The sequence below is a fragment of the Sinocyclocheilus rhinocerous genome, unplaced genomic scaffold (genome assembly GCF_001515625.1).
Source record: "Sinocyclocheilus rhinocerous isolate Xijiao unplaced genomic scaffold, SAMN03320098_v1.1 scaffold539, whole genome shotgun sequence".
Classification (NCBI taxonomy): domain Eukaryota; kingdom Metazoa; phylum Chordata; class Actinopteri; order Cypriniformes; family Cyprinidae; genus Sinocyclocheilus; species Sinocyclocheilus rhinocerous.
In genome coordinates, this window is record NW_015653003.1 from 1,207,224 (window position 1) to 1,221,708 (window position 14,485).

A 14,485-nucleotide genomic window follows, 5' to 3' on the forward strand; every position below is an offset into this window, starting at 1 on the left:
TATATATATATATATATATATAAAATTTTATAATTACCTCTTCCATTTTTGAAAGTGTACTGACAAGCATTTATGACCAACTAAAACATATCTATTGAAACTTGTATATCATGCATTTAAATGTGTAATGATGAAGGTGCAATTTTATATATTTAAATTAATTTAACATGCAAATTAAATATCTGAAAACATTACATTCAGCTAACATTTAAGTATATTATTTCCTAAATACTCTTTTTAAAAGTATGCTAAAGTATACTTTTTCAAAAGGTTATACTATCTGAGCATGACCTTTGACCTCTTGAGTCTTAGAAATGTGGGTACACTGTACAGAATTCATGGCAAAAAATAATGCAAACACTACCTGCTCTATATTTAATGCAGTATATTTGTTTTAAGAACCTAAGGGGAAGGTCATACACTGCAACATGAAGTGTGAATTCACCTGAGGTGACATTCGTGAGAAGCCCGCTCTAGCTCTCAGCTGGATCTCAGCAGTGCATATTTAGCACAGAAACAAGTCTATGTCTGCTGTGTTTACCAGCAGCTTCACAGGGCGGTGGAACAGGGGAAGAAACGGACATTGGGCTCAGATGAAAGCAGCGCCTCAGCGCAGTGAGGAATTCATGCTGTTTACACAAGCATGGCCACTGCACTGACACAAACACAAAGCCATCCCTCACTGAAAGAGTGACACTCCACATATAAATCACATTATATAACACATCCACATTTGCAAAGCAATAGAGAAAACCATCTAAGAGATGCACATTAACAGCCATTACCAACTACTAAGATGCAACCATCCACATCATAGCTACGTGCAAAACTACACATTTTCAATATTGGAATGTGAGTGCACAGATGGAAATTAGGGACCTATAAATGGTGCAGATTTTTACATATTTCTTCATTTGGATTTCTTTCCAAATATCCTAAAACTAGGGTTTTGCTTTCCAAAACACTTTTATTTTCCACCCCCAAAAATTCCCAGATATGCATTGCTGCCTCAGATTTTTGGACCCCACTGTTCCTCCATGTCATCTTGCAGGAGAGAGTCCTCAACTCTGTGCGTTTGTCCTTTGGACTCAGTCAGACTAAATCCACACCTTGAGAACTTTAATAACATAAGAGGATTCGGCCAGCAATCTAATTAAGGCTGTAGAGTGTCTGCTGATTCATTAGACATGGACAAGGAGAACTTGTCTATTATCACAGCAATGCACCTGGGCAAGAGTCGAGGTTAGCAGAAAAACTAAATAAAAGCATCCCACAATTTCAAAATAATAAACTGACACTGGTTTGATAAGGAACACAGCAAACTGTTTCAAGTTAAAGGGATAGTTCACCCAAAAATGCAAATATTTTCATCACTCACTGACCTTTTATGCTGAACATAAAAGAAGATATTCTGAGAGAACCAAACAAGTTTGAGGGTGAAAAACTTGTGACAATTTTGATGTTTGGGTGAACTATCCCTAAAAGCTCACGCAATGGTACAACGAGTTTACTGCAAGTTATGCGAAGGTGAGCATCACTTCATGTTCAGCTGCTGAAAGATTTTTCATTTCCAGAGTGACATGCCTAAGTCAACCTGACATAATTCTCTCTTAAGTGCTGAAAGTGCAGCCTAAAACATAGCACAATTTAGTATATGGTAACAAGCGCTATGTCTTTGCAATAAACTTTGCATTGCTTTACATTTATTTCTTTAGCAGATGATTTTATCCAAAGCAACTTACAAATAAAAATAATACAATCTTAAAGGGGTCATATGATGTTGCTAAAAAAACATTATGTTGTGTATTTGGTGTAATGCAACTTCTTTATGCACCAAGAGTTTTAAATGAAAACAGCAGTACAGTGCTCAAGAATAATACAATGCTAGATAGAGCGTACAGTACGTTTAGAGCAGCAGGGAAAAACAAATCAATTGAAAATACAAGTGCATTATGTAAAGCTATAAAGTGGGACTCAAGAAATTTTTATTAAATGCTGCAGCTTCACACTGGATCTGCCTGTTTATCTTGACCATCTCTTGTTTAAATGGACATTTTTGAATTCAATCTTAATGCAACAGCAAATGTTCCACAAGTTGGACTAAATAAAAAAAGAAAAAACAGACCTAAATTAATAAAATAATTAGTATTGATAAAAGCACAGACACTGAATTAATAAACAGACTAATCAAAAGAAATTCACTTATTGCGTTATTATTCATTTAATTTAAATAAAATCAAATAAAAACAACATTGAGGGAATATTAAGGGTTATTTTCACACTTCAAAAATTGTAATAGTGTTCTGAAGTAATGACGTATTTCTGGAGGCCAAAAAGTTAGCATCACCCTGGTTCACTTGACAAAAACTCAACAGGATTTTTCCATTGGCTTTTGGATTATTGCAGAAAATAGGCCTAAGCTCCAACAAATGTTTATGATTCTTACATGTTTTGTTCATCACAATAATCTTCACAAAGTAACACAACCTTTATGAATTCTGAAGCCTAAATACAATCGCCAGAAGTAAAAAGCTAAAGGTAGCCTATGAACAAACTACACCAGTCACATGCCTTCAACATCCCCACCATTAAGCTTCTGACAACTCTTTCAGTCTTTATATAAAAAGGATAGTTAGGATGGTTTAACCCAATCTCAGGAATGTGCGTAATCAATACCACGAGCTTCTATTTCTATTTGGCGTATTATTTATACACACAAATTGACATTGGCATGCATATGAGGCTGTGAAAGCGATTAGTGAGTAGATGAGTTTCTGTTCAACATGACATTAATGTCCCCAACAACCTCTCTACACACATTTCACCACATGTTAGCAACTGCCTTTTTCAAGACTAGTAAAAAAATCAAAAGGGGGTGTTACTGATGTATTTTATGTCATTGAATAAAATGTGAAAATATCTTGAGCTTGTGTTAACCACAGAACTTATTTCAGGCATTTAACCAAAAACCCAGTCAAAAACACCACTGACTACAGGATGCTGGAACCAGAAGTGCTAAAATGCTTGTTTCTGTGTTTTTTAAATTACGGCATACCTGCAGCATGACCTGTAGATCAGTGTTCAAAAAGATTGAAGTCTGGACTCTACATCTCATGTTTTCATCATTTTAATATTTTTCCCAAAAGCTGTTTTCCCATTTCTTTATGTAAACATTTCATTTCACATTTAATTTTTTTCTTTTTGGAGGTTATGGGTAGGCCTGGGCGATAAAACGGTATCGTTTTTTATCGACGGTACACCTTCTTCGATATCGATAGAAAAATTGTTCGATACAGCGCACGATATAGGCACGTACTATGAGTGACGCAGACAGCACACACAAACACGAACACATGCTGAAATGAGTGCTGTGTCTGCCTGTGATGAGGAGATTGTGAATAAAGAATGAATATTAGTCATATCGTTGATAAATTTTTTAGCTATATCGCCCAGCCCTAGTTACGGGCTTTAGCAATATGATGCTACACATCAAAATCTCATGCCATACAACAAGCATTTGCCTGTCAAGTTTGTCTAGTGTCAGGAGTGAGCTGGAATCTGAACAAACTCTTATGCGTGGCGTGCTGTTCTGCCCCATGGGGAGATACAGGTGAGTCACTGAGCAGGAATGAAAACACAGGAAACTGAAATTATGCAACTGCTCTGCCCACCTCCCTTCAACCCCAGACACCGTCACAAAACTACTGTGATAAAAATCATGGATTATGTGTCGGTGACAAAGCTTTTGTACTTTGACCAAGAGTTGTGTGTGACAGAGTGACACATGGTGTGTGGCTTAAGTGAAAACCCTTTTAAAGCACAGCCACTCTCCCAAATCTGGATCCGGCTTTAGGCTGCCAGACCCTACTGTCCAGCGGGAAACTCAGCCAAGTGATGGATGAAACGGTTCTGGGTTTAAGAAGAAAGTCGATCCTGTAACCGGAGTGTTTCTCATCAGCCAATGGAAAACCTACTCCTTGGATCTTTGCTTAACTTCCTGCATTTTTAACACATGGTTTGTGGCCTCAAAATGTGTCTGGGTCAGGGCAACATAGACAAGAGATCAAATCAGCCAACTTTAAGGCAAAAGAAGTCACATATTATAAAATTGGCAGGCTTGTTATACATGTTTGCCCAGTATTTCACTGAAATGTCAGAAGAAGGTGTCACAACAATTTGGTTTTTGACCATATTATCTGTTCAATCCCAAGAATATCTCTATATTTAAGTTTTTAGAAATATATACTCTTTGTATTTATGTTGGTTTCATATGGTTTTGAAAACTCTTTCTTGAAAATGGTAGTAAATGAATAAAATAATTAATATTTAAAATTTACACCTGGAATGCATGTGAGTGCACACATTTTAATCCTTTTTTTTTTTTTTTAATTATGCTAAAACATTTTTAAAAATAGCATTTATTTAGTCAGAGATCAATCAAGTTTTGGGGGGAGTTGCAACATTTTACACCCTAAACTAACCTTGCCTTGTCATTAAGGTCAAATTACCTGTTATTTTTTTTGTGAGAATTCTTTTCAAGTCACTATATGTATGAATTGCATCAATGTATTTTAGAATAAATTAACAGATTAATAAATCCATCATTAAAGCGTTTCAACTTTAAAACCATCCCTTCAGGCCAAAATATGCATCCATAATATTTAATAATGCTTCCTCCAGTGAAAAAGTTCTGTTGTCAGAGCAGAAATAAAGGTCTGAAGTTAAAAGCATCTTAATGATGGCTTTTCACTTCACAATACTGGAGTGGTGTGGATTACTGTGATGTTTTTATCAGCTGTTTGGACTCTCATTCTGACGGCACCAATTCCCTGCAGAGCATCCATTGATGAGCAAGTGATGTAATGCTACATTTCTCCAAATTTGTTCTGATAAAGAAACAAACTAATCTACATCTTGGATGGCCTGAGGGTGAATACATTTTCAGCATATTCCCATTTTTGGATGAACTATTCCTAAAATGTGTGATCACTTTTCATGTGGAGCTATTTTCCAACTACTTTTAACAATGCATACAAAACTAGCAAAAAGAAAACCAGTTTCTTAACAGGTAAGCTCAATTTAGCACACACAATGACCGATTTAGACTGGTAGCACTTATGATGTTGACTGGTATATTTCAGCAGGCTGTGAAATGTAAGTTAGCCATTCGCTAAGTGTTACGGCCAAACCGCTCAGACCTCATTTTTTTCTGCATGGGCCTTCGTATTTTGTTTATTCAGAAAACATGGACTGGCTCTGGAGAATATAATCATGAAAAACAAATAACCAATAAAAGCAAATATTAGAAAACAAGCTTCGTCTCAAAACCCAGTAAACTTGCTCTCTTCTGTCTATACAGACAGCAACTTTATAAGTGACTGAATTGGAACAGAAGCTCTGCCATTTGATCAACAACTGATTCCAGTAACATTTTCAGCAAAGTTAACAATGTGATTTCTAATAAGAAAATAATAATAAATACATTGCACATGCAAATACTGGGTAAAATAGTCAATTATAATTCAATTTACTTCTAAAATACGGGATTTGCTAACTTCTTTTCCAGTATCTAAACATTCTTAAATCAACATACATTTACTCTGTCAAAAAAACAATATCGGTCGACCACTACTGACACTTTACCTTAAAATGCTATCTAACATCTCAAGAGGTTTTGGAACAGAGATAGAGTCTCTTATGTTGACAAAGCAACTAAAGCATATTTGCCATTCCAAACAGATCTACTCCAACTACTGAAATTATTAAAAAGTGAATCAAATTCCTTTTACTGTCTTCGTAAAATGTTCTAAACTGCAAGTGAGAACTTTAGTTTTTTTTTACTTTACTTAATTACTTAAAATAAAATAAAATAAAATAAGTGAACATTAACTGAAATAAAATATTAAAAACTTATTTTATTTCAGCTAGCTGCCAAGGCAACATTTTCCATTTTCATTTAGTTTAAGTTGAAGTACTAAAATAACTAAATAAACTCAAACTAAAACTTAATAAACTATATAGACATATTAAAAAACATTTACTTTAGCTAAAATAGCTTTCCTAATGTGACAAATTTATTTTTGAAAGGAAAAATGTTCCATGAATTCTCAAATAATCTCAAAATATTTAATAATGGTATATTGGAAGCTCATCTTCACCCTATTATATTACAAGGAATATTGTAATTGTATTGTAATTCTCAGGGAATTGAACATTCTTTTATTCTTTTTGGACACATTTTTTTATTTTTTTTATTACAGTTGTGTATTATGAGGTATTTCTGTTTTGTATACGAATCTGGGCTTTAATTAAAATTAAAATAAAAAAATATAATAATAATAATAATAATGGTATATTGGTATAATGGTAACATGTGGCACAACTGGACACCTATAGATATAGAGCAGCTTACAGTCTATGTCACTGACTCTATGACATATATGTAGGGAACGTAGGGAGCTAATCCAGTGAATGCAAACAGGATTTGCCTCTATAGAAAAACAGTGATCAGCTGCATGGAAATAATCAGACTCTTGGCTGGAAATCAATTCCACATCACACAGCCACTCAAGCTGGACAATGTGTTTTCAAAGCAGTGCCCCCTCCGCTCACATACCAAACAACAGCTTGCTAAAAATAAATTCACGAGCCACATCTCCAGGGCGTTTTGCCATCCTTCTGGGAATGCGCAGCCATATGCTTAGCTCCATCTCATCCTCGCTGTCGTCCCCCATCACATGACAACAAGAGCTCATTAGCCAGTCCACTCTAAGAGATCCACGCAGCAGGGACGCGGAAGGGGAAACAACAATGTGAAAAGGTCAACTGCAGATGTCAGAGAGAGACAAGAACACTGAAAGAGCGAGCATGTGAAATGACGGAACAAAACTGGCCCGATCTATGAGAAAAGGCCTAATCTACCCACTTCTTTAAATAAGCTCATTAGGCAGATTGCCTGTTTCCCAAAACCCCTTCCACTTTTTTAACTCTCACGCCAATACTGCTATACTTAATTTCTAATGCTTGTACACTCCACAAGCAGTTTCATGACCTTATAATAACTGAGAGACTACATTAAATATTTGGAATAACTGATGTCACACTACAAGACTATTTAGAAAGACGATCACAATGATCTCATGATCATGGAAAACCTAGAAATATCATAAAATGTAAAAAATTTACAGGCCTAAAAAATATATATATATATACAGTGCCGTGAAAAGGTTTTTGCCCCCTTCCTGTTTTTTTTAATTTTTTGCATATTTGTCACACTTAAAAGATTCAGATCATCAAACCAATTTTAATATTACGCGATGATCTGAATCTTTTAAGTGTGACAAATATGCAAACAATTAAAAAAAACAGGACGGGGGCAAAAACTTTTTCACACCACTGTATATATATATATATAATGGAAATTAATATTTTAAAAAGTCACTGAATATCTAAAGTGATAAACCACTTTTCTAATAAATTTCATCCAATAATTTTGTCGTATAAAAACTAAACCTCATATAAAAACTATTCAGATTCAGAAGCTTTTTATGTGCTTAATGTAAAAATATAAATACAATAAAAAAAAATTTATCCTTATCCAGTAGTCTAATAGCTGGGTTATTTTCATTAACTAAACAAAAAAAATCATTAATTGCAATAAAATAAACAATAACTGAAATAAAATATAAAAACTTAACTTTATTTAATTTCAGCTAGTTGCCAAAGCAACATTTCTCATTTTCATTTAGCTAAAGTTGAATTACTAAAATAACTAAAACTAAATAAACTAAAACTCAAAACTTAACATTTAAAATTGAATAAAAACTATACAGATATATTTTTTAAAAACTAATAAAAAAATGACAAAAACACAGCAAAATTCAAATGAAATCAGAAAATGTAAAAATAAAATCTAATTCAAAATATCAACAAAAACTATAATAGTATATCAAGTTATAAAATAACACTGGATATATAAAAAAAAAAAGACATGGAAAAATCATATTAAAACAAATTAATTTTCAAGAAAATTGTGAAAAATTAAGGAAAACTTAAGGCTATAGAAAAAATATAAAAAAACATTTTAACAAACTTTCACCTAAAATAAAATAAATATCTATAAATTATTCAAATACATATCGTCCCCTCTGCTTTCTTTGCAAAATGAGCAGCTTCCAACGTAAGACTGTCACACTCCTGAGATCTGATGGCAATCCTCCAAACCCTGACATGACAATTATTCTTCTTAGTCATCATCTCATTTAAAAGTGAAATAAATAGTGAAAAGGAAACTGTTTCACAGCTATTCTTATCATATTAACCTGGTTTTAAGCCCGTTCTCTGTAACCTTGAGCTCACCTCTGATATCTGGCCAGAGGAAGTGGATATGGAGGTTGTTTATTTATTACTCTAGGCCAGAGCTCTTCAACCTCATTCAGGCTAAAGACCTTTTTCTTGGCTAGAGAGAAGCAACAGGTGTTACATATAACATAAAATGGAGCGCTGCTGTATTTACATTTTTGTCATGATGCTTAGAAAGCCATTCGTCATTATTGATGTACAGAGTCATATGCTTTACATATTCACATTTTCATTGGACTAAATCCATTTTATTGACAATGGAGCTGCACTTGAGCTTCTTTTGTTGAAGAAATACTGACTTTCTGCAGAATAAAGATACATTTATTGTATAACTGCAAAAATAGTTCATTAAGGACAACTAAGACCAACATCTAAGTTGAGCTGGAAAAAAAAATGGTCAAGAAAGGCTAAATACTCATTCGACACTTTGACTATGAAACAACAACAACAACGACAGCAGCGGCAGCCAGCAGACTATTCCCAAGAATTGCAAATGAGATTAGGCTGTGTCTTATGTAATGTGTGACTAAAGCCCAGATTCAGGATACTACACTACATCTAGGCAATACCACTCGTCATTGACGAAAACATCTAATAAGATGAAAATCTACATCAAATCACTGCGCAAATTAAAATCTAAGACTGTGGCCTCTCTGTAAGGCTGACATGTCTAATACAAACAACATAAAGAACATCTAATGCGCAGGAAATGAAACATGCACCAACAGAGTATCTCAGAGAGAGGGGTGTATTTCACGAGAAAGCTGCCCATAATAACTCTCTAAGTATGAGAACAATGTTTGAGGCCACCGCAGCGAGAGCTTCAGCAGTAGTCTGAGCTACTCCCAGTTTGTTTTAATAGAAAGTGCTGCTTTAAATATTGTTCAGGCCAGTGTTGTTTTTGTTAGCTAAAACTAAAACTATTAAACCTCATTTTTCTTCACTGAAATAAAGCTGAAATTAAATATTAGACGAAACACTTAAAGGGGTCATAGGATGCTACATGCACTTTTACAAGTTGTTTGAACTGAAAATGGTCACCATTTAAACCATTAGTCACTATGTAAACTAACAACAAAGCTGCTTGACAGTGCAGTGGGGCATTACACAGACTAAGTGCACGATCACACACACGGGCTGCGTCACAAATTCTAGTGCGCACTACCTACACAGCATATTGGGTGAACTGACCTGGCGCAACTGATGCTGTCTAGGTAGGCAACGCACTAGATTTTGAAACGCAATCCACGCTTGCACGGAGCAGCATATGTACAGTATGAGTAGCGTGCTGGAAAAGTGAGCAGAAAGTGAGTTACCTTTGGAGTAGAGGGACTTGGGCGAATCGAGGTCGATATCCGCGCTAAAGAGCGATGTGAAATCAGAGGGCATCGCAGTGCCTCCGATCCGCCAAGAAAATGACACGGACTTGCTCTTCAAGTGCAGCGCCTAACAAACTGCCATGGTTTAGTTTGGCCGAATCGAAAAACCAAAACAAACGAAAGCCAGGTGCAGAGAAAGCAGGCAGTGACACTTCTGAATGTCATAAATAAAGCGTTTGCGTCGCTCCGTGCTCTTCGTAGTGTGCGCGCGCGTGTGTGTGTGTGTGTGTGTAAACAGATCTTTCATGTACCGTGATTAATACTTGTTTTGGTGTTTGTTTGTTTTTTTTTGTTGTTTTTTTAAATCCTCTTTTCTTTATTTGTTCTGTTCCTGCCTTTCTTTATGTTCATAAAAAAGCTATTTAAATGCATCTTTCTCTTTGAACAGTCATTGTCAACTTTTTTTTTTCTTTCTTCTTCTCTTCTCTTCCATATGTTCAGATGACATTGGATGTATTGTTGATACATTATGTGCAATGTATGCGAAGTTGTATTTCATTAATGTCATCTCTGAATTGTTTGCAATAAAAAATTATTATTTTTTAAATATGGTTTGTCCCAGTAGCCCCGGTTTGTCAGACCTGGGATACAGCAAAAACAGGAAAAGGATACAATTACCCAGTTACTTTGTAATTGTGTTGATTGAAAGTGGTTAGGTTAGGTTGACTTTTCGAATTTTGTAAAAAGGAATATATATATATAACACAGCACACACATATTATGTAAACAAAAACTTTTATTTTGTATGCGATTAATCGCGATTAATCGTTTGACAGCACTAATATAATTTAAAGAAATCGAATTATTCAGTTGCTTGTAAGAGTTTTCTGATGTAAAAAATACTAGATAATGTACACTTTTGGTTATTTATTTTTATACATTTTTTTATTTTATTTATTTATTTATATTTTGCTTGTAAATGTTGTATTCTTTGTTGCAATAAAACATGTATGTATGCTATATCCAGTCATGTGATTACAATGATGAATTGAAATAGTCAATAATATATATTATGTGTGTGTGTGGTCCTTGTATTCCACATTATGGGGACCAAATGTCCACACAAGAATAGTAATAATGGTAAATTTTGACGTTGTGGGGACAGTTTTTGGTCCCTGAGGAAACAAGCTAATAAATCATACTTAATGAAGTTTTTTGAAAATCTAAAAATGCAGGAAGTTTTGTGCGAGGAGTAGGTTTAGGGGTAGGGGTAGGGTTAGAGTTTGTACAGTATAAAAACATTACATTTATGGAGAGTCTCAATAAAACATGGTAACCCAATATCTGTGTGTGTGTACATGTTTTTCAATCCCGATGGGGACTTAAACCTGAATACACACCGACTCATGGGGACTCTAAATTAAGATCCCCATGGGGAAACAAGCTTATAAATCATACAGAATTCGTTTTTTTGTTTGTTTTTTGAGAATGTAAAAATGCAAAAAAATTTCTGTGAGGGTTAGGTTTAGGTGTAGGGTTGGGGTGGGGCGATAGGATATACGGTTTGTACATATAAAAATCATTACGCTTATGGAGAGTACCGACATGGATAGTAAACCAGACGTGTGTGTGCGTGTGTAAAGAGATGATTATTTATGCAAATAGCAGAAATTCAACTGGGATCCACTGCACCCTTGTCCAACCACTGTATGTGGGACAAAATGGGATACAATTATTTGCATGTTAAAGAAGCAAGTAGCCTATAGCACAAGCACACTTTTCAAGAGCAACATTTTACAGTTTGAGCCCTGCACACATTTTGGTTGTCAGACATTAGTGGAACATGTTTCTTAGGATCTTTGTGGGAAAACAAACCTGTGTGTTTGTGTTTAACAAAGCACCCAATCAGTGTCTATGAGGAGTCACGCCATCATGTCAGTGATGTTCCTGGAAAAAATTTGACCATTATTGTCTAGAGACAACGCGGGCTGTGAGGACCGTTTGACACTGACACATGATTCATGTTCAGCATAGATTCACTATTGTCCTCACACAATGGATGTTAATACCAAGTTTGTGTGCTAGTCAGAACTGAATTAAGAATGCTTTTTAAATCCCAATTCAACTCCTGATTTTGAAATTAGGTAGAGAATTGTTGAAGAACAGAACTGCAATTCGAATTTGAATGTATGGAATTAAAACAGAATAAAAATCGGGGGAAAAAATATAATTAAAATCAACCGAAATTCAAAAATAAATCATGCAGTTTGACTGTAATTGTCAACAAGCTTGTCAATGCAAACTTTAAATGTATTAATGTTTTACAGATTTGTTTTAGATTGTAAGTTACTCTTTTTACAACTGTTAATAAATTAAGTACAATACAGCATTGTATCAGTATATATTGTGTTCATTATGAATCTGCAAAGCAAGTGAGATTAGCTGATGAACTTGTGATAGTTTCATTGTTTAATAACTGACAAATCACCAGAAAAGATACATGGATTGTAAAGTCATTAATAACTCTCCTTTATAATACATCTCGAGATATATCTCCATATGTTGTTAATTGTCTTTCATATTAACCCGTTTAATCCCAATATATATCATAAAATTGCTATTACAACATCAATACTGTAACTTATTTGCAGCATTAGAACTTTTCATTTAGTGCAATATTCTCTGTAACTTTGTCATTGCAACATTTCAGTGCAACCTTCACTAACGACTGCAATTTAATGTATGTGTATACCTAAATGCACTGTATTATCCCAGCGGTCACTATTGTTGCCATCAATATGTTTACTCATTCTAGGACCACACACTCAACAAAACGGAATTATTGTGAATTCATATATGAATGCTAGACACCTTGAAGATCAAATTTACCAAAAATATTTGTCATATCTTTATGTTAACATACTTTACTAGCCTTTTGTTTTGGAGCTTTGATGCAGCCATCATCTTCTCATGCTGCTCTGGCCATGTGACAATTTGCACTAACCATGTGACAATGCACATATTTAATTGAACCCCCTTTTTTTTTTCCATATTTGCAGAAAATGCACTATAACACCAGTCAGTAACATTCTTAGAGCTTTATCAAATGGAAACCTTCTTTACGCTCACTATTGTGACCGGTGGGATTAATACCAGTTAACCCGTTTAATCCCAATATATATCATAAAATTGCTATTACAACATCAATACTGTAACTTATTTGCAGCATTAGAACTTTTCATTTAGTGCAATATTCTCTGTAACTTTGTCATTGCAACATTTCAGTGCAACCTTCACTAACGACTGCAATTTAATGTATGTGTATACCTAAATGCACTGTATTATCCCAGCGGTCACTATTGTTGCCATCAATATGTTTACTCATTCTAGGACCACACACTCAACAAAACGGAATTATTGTGAATTCATATATGAATGCTAGACACCTTGAAGATCAAATTTACCAAAAATATTTGTCATATCTTTATGTTAACATACTTTACTAGCCTTTTGTTTTGGAGCTTTGATGCAGCCATCATCTTCTCATGCTGCTCTGGCCATGTGACAATTTGCACTAACCATGTGACAATGCACATATTTAATTGAACCCCCTTTTTTTCCATATTTGCAGAAAATGCACTATAACACCAGTCAGTAACATTCTTAGAGCTTTATCAAATGGAAACCTTCTTTACGCTCACTATTGTGACCGGTGGGATTAATACCAGGTTACTGTATCACAGCTATATGACTGCACTATTTCAGCCCTGCATTTTTATCATGTTCACGAAATCTGTGGATCATAAATACTTTAAAATTAAATTTGACAAAACGTTCAGAAGGCCATAAACTTTAGTGTTTATAGCATATTTTGCGATTTTATCTGTACTAGATTTATCACTTTGTAGATTGCAAAGTGCTTTATTACCTTACAATGGACATACCGACCAGACATTTAAGTCATGATTCATAAGGTGATATCAGAAAAGTTAATTATTTGCCCTCTGTTTACAAACAGATTATGCTGGAATTGTTGACAGTTTTTATATCAGTTTAAAGAGACTGAATTTGTCAGTACATATATCAGCTGACTATAATTAGTTAACTAAAGACCTGTGATTTAAACAAACAAGCAAATAAATAAATAAAAAGACAAATACATAAATAAAAGTACTTATGCATGAAAGTAAATCTAAAGAAAAATTATCGCAGAACAGCGCCTTTTAGTGCATAAATGAGTGCTAGATTATAAGCAAACAACACAGAAAAAAAATACAATACCCAGGCATTCACAGCTAAAAGCATTTTGTGACTGCACATTAATCATGGTGAATTCAGGATTGGGCAATTTACCTGAATTCACCCCTATATCTGAGCTCAGAGGCGTCATGCCCATTCACATTGCACGTGCCCCCTCAGATTTTTGAGCCAAGTGGATTTTGAATGCAGCTTCCAAAAGACAAAAAATAGCCGATTAATATTTTCTGTATTTGATACAGCTTATGAATGCACTGACCAATCAGAGGTGTTCAGATGAGTCATCGCTAAAATGCCGGTGTTTTCTTCACTCGCTCGCTGACTGAATACTCTCCTCAGAAACAACAAAGTGCAAATGTGTGTACGAATCTGTAAGCTATTAATTTCATAGTGTAAACAGCTTCAGTGATTTTAATGGGAGTTTTTGAGAGTGCTTGAACTAGATATGTAAATGCTCTTTGCTCTCTTTCTGTAGGCTAAGTGTTATGATTAGTAGCCTAACTTACAATGTTTTTATTCACATTAACTTTCAATGTTAAATTCACATT

The 14,485-nt window shown here is 34.5% G+C and overlaps 1 protein-coding gene across 3 annotated transcripts in view; it reads right to left on the reverse strand.

Moving 5' to 3' along the window:
* Positions 1 to 9,969, reverse strand: part of nfat5b (nuclear factor of activated T cells 5b) — a 55,430-nt gene extending 45,461 nt beyond the window's left edge. For 2 of the 3 annotated variants that reach the window (XM_016521620.1, XM_016521619.1), the window contains exon 1: positions 9,678 to 9,969. In XM_016521620.1, coding sequence (XP_016377106.1) covers positions 9,678 to 9,750 — 73 coding nt within the window. In that variant the 5' untranslated portion in view covers positions 9,751 to 9,969. The remainder of the gene's footprint in view (positions 1 to 9,677) is intronic. The other variant, XM_016521621.1, reaches the window with a different exon arrangement.
* Between the last annotated feature and the right edge of the window lie 4,516 nt (positions 9,970 to 14,485).